The 8,565-nt window shown below is 67.0% G+C and overlaps 1 protein-coding gene across 1 annotated transcript; it reads right to left on the bottom strand.

The window, feature by feature from the left end:
- Window positions 1-1,871: 1,871 nt before the first annotated feature.
- MNEG_3297 (hypothetical protein) lies at window positions 1,872-4,312 on the bottom strand (the record flags this gene model as incomplete). Its single annotated transcript, XM_014048229.1, has 3 exons — window positions 1,872-3,586; window positions 3,943-4,115; window positions 4,287-4,312. 3 exons carry the CDS (start codon window positions 4,310-4,312, stop codon window positions 1,872-1,874), a joined length of 1,914 nt encoding a protein of 637 aa, XP_013903683.1.
- Between the last annotated feature and the right edge of the window lie 4,253 nt (window positions 4,313-8,565).

The following is an 8,565-nucleotide window of genomic DNA, read 5'->3' as shown; positions in this document are numbered from 1 at the left end:
AACACAAACACATACACGCACGCACGAGCAGGCGCGCGCGCATGCGCACGCGCACCTCCAGGTGGTCCAGGCGGCGCTTCGAGGACAAGTAGATGCGCTGCGCCAGGTTGCCCCCGTCACACAGCTCCATGATGAGGGCCAGGCGCGCCTTGTCCTCCAGGCAGGCGCCCAGCAGCTTCACCACGTGGGGGGAGTTCCTGGAGGTTTTTGGATTCGGTTTATGTGGTTTTGGGGGGAGGGAGGAAAGGGTCAAGCGCAGATTCAAGGGGCTGATTCCGGAGGTACACCTGGGTGGGCTTTTGAATCACTCGAGCCTACAGAGCATGGGATACCAGAATATGCACGCGCAAGGCTCTTGCCTGAAGCAGGCGCAGAGGGCGACCTCCTTCATGAAGGCCTCGTACAGCTGGTCACTGTCGACTGACAGCAGCTTGACGGCCACCTTTGGTGGGTGGGGGCGGCGAGGGCGAGGCAGAGGTCACAAAAGGGGAGGAGCGCAAATGAGCGCAGGATTTGAAGGGTTTGTGGAGGCCAGGCGGCCTGGGGCAGAAAATGGGATCCTGGTGAGATTTGAAGTGTAATGTGAAGCAATGCGATCTCGGCAACCGGCTGCTGAAGCGGGCCGGGCCAATTGAGGATTTCACCTTGGACTTGTTTGGCAAGGTGGAAGGTGGGCCGCACTAGGCAGGTCACATGCGCACATCTGGCCGGCAGCACGCGTCACCTGGTGCAAACTTAACTTCACCTTGGAAAGCACAAAGCTTTTCAGCATGCAAAACCAGCCCAGAAAGCCCGGATACGATGCAAAACGATCAGTCCTCTCTCGCTCCTTGCCCCCTGGCAGACCATCCGCTCACCTTCCGCCCGCGCCACATCGCCTCGTACACGACGCCGTAGCCGCCCCTCCCTATCACCCTCCCCAGCCGCGGCTCAAGCTCCTCCAGAAAGTCAACATTCAGGGGCACAGGCACCTCCCCTGGAATGCACAGGTGGCCATCACGCAGCAGCCCACTGCTCTCAAAGCTGCCGCTGCCTCCGCCGCCGCTGCCGCCTGCACCGCCGCCCGTGCTCGCACCGGCCAAGCCGGCCACCCTCGCCTTGCATGCGCCGAGCAGGCAGACCGAAAGTCTGTGGGGGTCGACGGCGAGCGCGGCCGCGAGCGCTGCGGCTGCCGGCTTTGGCGTGCAGAGCGGCACCAGCGGCGGGCCGCTAGTGTGCTGCTGCTTCACGGTGTGCGCGTGCTGCCGCACTGACCCGCAGGCCTCGGTCGCTGCCGGGGAGCCTGGCGAGTCGCAGCCGCTGCCGCTGCTGCTGCCGCGGTCGTCGAGAGACCCCGACTGTGCGGCTCGCGCAGCAAAAGGGTTGCCGCGGCTGCTGCCTCGCCGCGCGACGCCCCTCCCCGTGTCTAACCCGTTGCACACGGCGCCTGTGGCACCCGCTGTAGGGCCCACGGCGCTGGCTTCTTCAGTGGCGGCGGCCACGCGGCGTGCGGAGCCCGGGAACGGCAGGCCGAGGGCAGCGCGGCGGCGTGTGACGAGGCGGCAGATGAGGAGCGGATCGAGGGCCTCAGAGGGGAAGGCGTTGTCCTGGAGGCACCCTGCCCAGGTCTCCCACGGCCTGTGTATGTTTTGTAAGGGGGAGCCCATCGGATTCTGTTGTCCTAGGCGAATCCTCGTTCGGCCAAACACGACAAGGTTCTGCCACGCGGACCTTTGGCAAGGGCCCTCACGGCCTTGGCCGCAGCACATCCAATGTTTCATAAAGCGGCGGCAGCGGTGCATACGTAGCAGCGTGACGTTGTGCGAGCAACCCTCACCTGCTTGCCTACGTAGGCAAGCGACGCACCCACCATCAGAAACAGCGTCGTTGCCTCAGGCGGTGCCGGGCCCCCACCTGTTTGCCACCATATCATCCGCCCTCGAGCTCGCCGCCCCGCGGTCCTGCACGCACGCCCCCGCCGCGGCCGTCTCTGCTGCTGACGAACCCGCGCGGCACCTGCAGGCCGCGGTGGCGGCCTTCGTGCCACGGCGCCAGCCGGCGCTGCTGCCGCTGCTGCCGCGGCTGCCAGAGCCGCCGAACCAGGCAGGAAGAGTGTGGAATTTTGCAGGGACTGCCCTGGAAGCTTCCAGCCCGGTCTCCTCAGTCGTGCTCGGCACATTTGCGCCGCCGACCCGCTCCGAAACTGCCGAAACCCCCGTCGGCGCAGCGCCGCCAGCGCCTTGGCCCGCGGCGGCCTCGGCGATGGCGCCAGCGCCAGCCGGCGGACCCGCGTGCATGAGCGGTAGCAGGTGAGCGGGCGGCATGGCGGATACGGCAGTCGGGGAGACGCCGAGGAGGTTTGCCAGCCAGCTGGCGCCGTTGCTGAGGGTGCGAGCAATCTGCGGCCCGACCGCGGGTGGCGCGCGCGGCGGCAGCGGGGGAAGAACGTCGGATTTGAGATTGAAGGGCTGGCGGCTGCTGCCGGCGCCGTCGGCGCCGCCGGAGGGGCCCCACTCCACATCTCCGTGGCTGTGAGGGCGGCTGGACTTCTTCTGCAGCAGCTGCTTTTCATACTGGCTGTCGCGCCTGCGACGCCGGCGCCGGCGGAGAACGAACAGCACGCCAGAGGCGATGGCCAGGACGGTAAGGGGAAGCGCTGCGCCCACGGCTACCGCTGCAGAAGTCGGCATCGGCCCGACGCCGCCTCTGCTGCTGCCGCCGCCGCCGTTGCCCGGCCCAGCGCCGCCAGCGCTGAGCGGCGCGCCGCTCGCCGCGCTCGCGCCTGGCGGCGGCCCGCCCACTGCGCCACCCTGCTGCTGTTGCTGCTGCTGCGGCGGCGGCAGCGGCAATGGCGCGCCGCTGTGGCCACCTCTGTCCGTGCCGGCGGTCGGATCGGCGGGCAGCAGGACGCTCATTGCATCCAGGTCGCTGGAGTTTAGCGCCGCGGCGTCGTCCACAAACAGCCGTTTAGGCCAGTCCTGCGGGATTGTTCCTGCCAGCGGTGCCGTCCCAAAGCAGCAGTATGTCATCGATACGCCGCAGACCCTTCCCTCGCCAGCTGGCGTCGGCCGGCAGTACGACCCGGGCGGCAGCTGCCCGTCCCCCGCGCCGCCGCCTCCGCCCGCGCTCTGTGGCTGCTGCTGTTGCGCGACGGCGGCCTCGGCCGCGCCAGGCGGCGTCGGGGCGGCCTTAGGGGGCGTGCCCCATGCGAGGGCGCCGGACAGGAAGGCAGGCATGCGGGGGTTGGCCCGCGGTACGGCAGCGGCGTCCGTCCCGTCACTGCCTCGCCCCGCCGTGCCACCGCCAGCCCCGCTGCTACCGCCGTCGCCACTGTCGTTGCCCGCTGCCGGCGCACCCGGCAGGTGTCGCGCCTCGAGCCAGCTGTAATCTTTGGTCGAATTCATCTTTGTGAACAAGCGCCGCGGCTCAACGCTAACGGTCGCCTGGAACCCTGTGAGCTGCGGTGCGCGGGCGTTGCCGCCCTCGGGGCCGTTGCCGGGCGCGACGAGGGTGCCAGCGCCGGGGGCGGCCCACATGTTGAGGCGGAAACGGGCGCCGAAGACGCCGGGGAGGCGGGGGGTGACGTTCCACATTAGGCTGTCACAGCCTGCGTTTTGGTGGCGGGGACACGTCCGAGCAAAATGCTGCTTGAGGCAAGGTCAGGATTTGAGAGGCTGCGTGGGTTTGGAGGAGGGGTCGCGCGAGCGGGCGTTGACGCAAGCGCGCACACGTGCATGCAACACAGCCATCCCTGGGTGTCTGCCAACGTGGCAGCTATGGGGGGGATTTACGCAGCCTGGGAGCAGCAAAAGTGGCAAGATTGTGTTTTGAGCACCATTTTTGAGCCTCATTCGCAACCACGTGACCCATACTGTGTGTTCCCCGAGCCCATCAAGCTATCAAACATTTGCCTCTAACAGTGTGACATAGTCACGCATCGACGCGGCGCTGGCAGCCACGCACCCACGGCCGGCGACGCGTCGCTACAGGTCAGGCGGAATTGCACCATGGCAAGATCAGCCGAGGCGTCCTCTGAGACGTCCTGGTCCGGCATGTCCTCGGGCCCGTTGAACCAGTACGAGATCACGATCTGGTCCAAGGGCACAGCACCCTTGGATGTGTCGTTCAGCGTCACCCTGCACCAATGGGAGCACAACCGATAGACATGTGATACATATACGCACCGGCTGTGCTTGCAAGACAACGCAGCGTGCGAGAGCAGGTGTGAGTTTGAGTTAAATTGAGTCGGAGTCAGAGAGTCATAAGGCTCCTCTGGTTCCATGCCGCCCAATCCTGATCGAGCTCACCTAAAGGAGAACTTGTTATAGTACATAGCAAAGAGATCAGCAATCAGGTCACCCTTGCGCTGCTCTAGCCCGATTGCAAGAAATTCCACCTAGGGAATGGGGAGGGAAGCGGCAGCAGTTGGCCCTTTTCGAGCTTGTTCTGGAGCAAAGCAGGCCCAGCAGTCAGCCGCCAGGCACGGGCTGCACCACAATCAACGGCCGCTTCCGTGCAGTGGTCGATCGCTGCCCATTATCTGTCTCCGAGCACCGCGGCCAGCCCCAGGGTTGAGTGTTTGGGAGGGAGGGGGCCGGTGTGGGGGTTATGCAGGGGAGGAGGACGACCAGTCTGCTGGCCGACCTGGAGCTGTTGTGGGTAGTCTGTGAGGGCAGGGACGGCCACCTCAGCAGGCGCCTGCTGCTGCCTGCCAGCATCGCCGCTGCCTGTGGCGCCGAGGGGCTGCATGGTAGAGGTGGGGAGGGTGCGCATTGCAAATTCAGTGAGCCAATTGTGGGGTGTGAAGAGTCCTTCAACTCCGCAGCCTCTCAAATGCATGAGGCCAGGGTGCTGATGAGCCGCCAGCTCTTGAGCTTGAGTGCAGCAGCAAAATTGGTGAATGACACATTCAATTTGGCAGGTGGCACATCGGGCTGATCAACACGGTCAAACTGCACTTCAGACTGCAATTGCGGGCCTGCATGTGCGCGCACACCCACCCAGCAGAACTGGTTGTTCAGGAATAGCGCATCCAGCGGAGCGATCCCCAGAGGCGCTGCGGCGCTCGCGTTTTTGGGACCCGGGTGGCCGACAAAACTGATCTGGACGTCATCGTCAGGGCCGGCCACCATGTTGGTGGTGCCTGCCAGATACATGTGGGTGGTGGGGGTTGTGGTTTGTGGTGGTGGTGGTGGTAGTGGTGGTCAGCAGGCGTGGTCGTCACACCTGGAGGCAAGCACAACGCCTGGCTGTGGCAGTCCACAGTCCCGCGGAGCACTGCCCGACCGCCTGCCGCGGCTCACTGAACACGGCAACGCGCTGTTGGCGACGGACGTCCGCCGATGAGTCCGCCACTGGCGCCTGAGACGGCTGGTTGCCGGTGCTGAGGACTTCGTCAAAGATGCCTGCAGGGACAGAGGCATGACGAGCGGTTTGGAAACCAGGAGGGGTCATGATGAGTCGCGGGCATACATGCCTGGAGGCGTGAGCTCACGATGGGAGGCACACACATGTCTGGGGTTATCGAGGAGCCAGCAAAGGAAGAACTCTCTTGACTCATGAGTTGGCCCAGTGGGAAGGGCAGCTGGCCGAGCCGCCGCCACGCGAGCAATCCCAGGCCGGCCCAGCAGGTTGCCCTCGCAGCATTCCCGAATCACCTGGGTCTCCGTAGATATCCCTTTTCAGCCTAATCAGCTCTCCCACCTGGAACTGCCACCCCAGCACCCAGCTGCTGACGTTCACCTGCCGGGCAGGGGCGGGCACGCACGGGCGCAGGGCCGAGCAGCACGGTGAGTGCGGGCGGGGCGGTGCTGCTTTTCTGCTGCAGCTTGGACAGCTTTGGGTTGGCGCAAGACCCCTTTTGTTGCAGCCTCTATCGCACATACAGCCGGCAGGTGGTGGTGGCCGCTCAATGCAGGGCACGGTGCTTTTCCGTCACCACCCCCTGCAGCAAGCGATTAGGCAGGGCTTGCCTACCCGAGGATCCTGGGAGAGGATTGAAAAAAGCCCCGAGAAGGTGGGTGCCTTATTTGAGGCGGGCCGTGCCGTGTCGCCCAGGCTGGCGCCGTACTGGATGGTGATGCTGCAGATCTGGGCACGCGCCGCGGGCGGCGCCACGCACAGCAGCGCCAGCAATGCGAGCAGCAGCAGCCGCAGCCGGGGCGGCTCGCGAGCCACGTGGCGGGGGCCCGCGCGCAGCAGCGGCGTGCCGCACGGCGCATTGGCAGATTCTGCGCTGTCAGGGAACTGTCTTTTAATTGGAGGGCTCTCCCCGAGGCAAGCGACGCTGCTGACAGGGGGGCGGTGCTGCAGCTGCTGCATACGGCGACTGCCCGCGGCTGCCACAACCCCGGCGCAGCTGCTGCGGCGCATAGGTTCACGCGCTGCAGCTGACAGAGCCTGGGTGGCTGTGCATCTCCAGTGGCACGCTAACCACTACCACGCTGCCGCGCCGCGGCGTGCCAACCCGCAGCCGGCGAGCGTGCTGCGAGGGCGCAGCGCGTCTAGAGGCTGCACCTCAACTGCCGCAGGGCCGGCCGTGCCGAAGTCTGCAGCCAGTAGGGTGAATCTAGCGTCTGTCCAGCGCACAGCGTGGGTCCAGTTGGGTGCCTTACGGAAACGGGTCAGCGCGACGAAGACAAGGTCGTTATCCTCGGACACCCGTAAAGGAACAGTGAGGCCTTCAGGCTCAAGACAAACCGTACTAATAATCGTGATTCCGCATGTCGAAAAAGCTGGGACGTTCTCCAGGCCGCCGATCGGCCAGCCTTGGTACGGAGGTCACCCAACCGTGTCCGGGCGGCTCGCAATGCGGTTCAGCTGATCGGTCTCAAACAAGTTTCTACTTTGATAGCATGCCGTGGGCGGTTGAAACGGTCTATGGCTCGCTGAAATCAGCGGCGGCGGCGATGCTGAAAACGCTGATCGAACACAGTGCGAGGACAAGAGGCAGCACAAAAGACGGACACGAAGCCAGAGCACTTGCATGCACGAAGACAGCACGTTGATTTCGAACATGGATACTGCTTCTGTTCATGTGTGCGCGGTTGATTACAGGACTAAGAGATGGTGGGAGGCGCCCCTGAATGAGCGGTAGACAGCAGCAGCACCGTGCAGATATCACAACGGTTGGGGTACAGGGTCCAACATGAATTGCCAGGCTCAGACCGCGCCACTTCGCATGACCACATGCGATCAGTGAAAGTGAGGTGCTGGTGCTGTGTCATCCCCCTGCAGTGGCCTCGACAGCCGCGCCGTCGCCGCCGTCGCCCCTGCCCCTGCCTCTGCCGCGGCCTCTGCCCCTACCCCTGCCCCTGCCGCGGCCCCGTCGACCGCCACCCCCTGGCGAACCGCCTGCTACCTCGTCGCCGCCGCTTGCTGCAGCGTCCCCACCAGCCGCAGCCCCTGCCGCTGCCACTGGCGATGGCCGTGCTGCGACTGGCGGGGCTGCCGCCACCGGCTGAACCTCAGCGGCGACTGCATCCGCCCCCGCAGCGCGGCCCCGGCCCCGTCCGCGCCCTGGCCGGCGCCCGCGCCCGCGCCGCACCGCACCGGCTTCCACACCGTTCCCCACAGCGGGCCTGGCGGCGATGGGAGCAGCTGCCGCCGCCAGAGCCGCCGCTGGCGGCAGAGCCGGCTCGCTTGCGCCCGCGTCCGCGGCGCCTGCGTCCGCGGCGCCCGCGCCCGCTGCCTCGGCCGCGCCGCTGCGGCGGGCGGCGGCAGCGCGCGCCCGGGCTTTGGCTTTGCGAGAGCGCGGCTCAAGGGCCGCGGCAGGCCCTGCTGCGGGGTCAACATGTTCGGCCCTTGCGCCACCACCACCGGAACCGCTGCCCCTGCCCCCACCGTCGCCGCCGCCGCCCTCCCCTCCGCCAGCACGCTCCGCAGGCGGCCCCGCTCCACCGCTGCTGCCGGCCTCGGCGCCGTCTGCTGCCGCCGCCGCCGCCGCCGCTGCTGCTGACTTCTTGGGCTTGCGAGGCTTGGGCTTGCGTGGCCTCTCGCTGCCCTGCTGCTGCTGCTGCTGCTGGTCGTGCTGCTGCCGTTGCTGCGGCTGCTCGGCTTCCCCAGTCGGCGCAGCGCTGCCGCGGCCACTGCCGCCCGCTGTGGCGGTGCCGTCAGTTGGCGACGCCGCTCCCGCTGCCGCCGCAGGAGCACCTGCTGTCCTGGCAGCCGCCAGGTGCCCCTCGCTGCTGCCGCTCGCGCCCGCCTGCTGCGGGGCCGCTAGTGGCTGCTCTCTTCTAAGAAGAGTGACCTTGGCGCCGCCAGACCCTGGGGCTTTGGGCCGCTGGGGCATCCACAGGTGTGACACCGCCTGCGACGCCGCAGCTGACGCGCCTGCGGGCTCGGCATTGCCATTGGCTTGGCCAGCGGCGGCTCCACCGGCGGCCCCAGCGGCGGCGCCGTCGGCGCCGCCGCGGCCCTTGCGTCCTGCGGCGCGGCCGCGGCCGCGGCCGCGCGTCACAGCCTCCTGTAAGCTGAGACCGGCCAGCTGCTGCGCGGACGCGGCTGCCTCATCCGCGACGGGCTGTGGCTCCGCTGCAGGCGGGCGCGGCTTCTTACCGCGGGCACGGCCGCGGCCACGGCCACGCG

The sequence above is a fragment of the Monoraphidium neglectum genome (assembly GCF_000611645.1).
Source record: "Monoraphidium neglectum strain SAG 48.87 unplaced genomic scaffold scaffold00408, whole genome shotgun sequence".
NCBI lineage: Eukaryota > Viridiplantae > Chlorophyta > Chlorophyceae > Sphaeropleales > Selenastraceae > Monoraphidium > Monoraphidium neglectum.
This window is presented reverse-complemented; position numbering and strand designations above follow the sequence as displayed.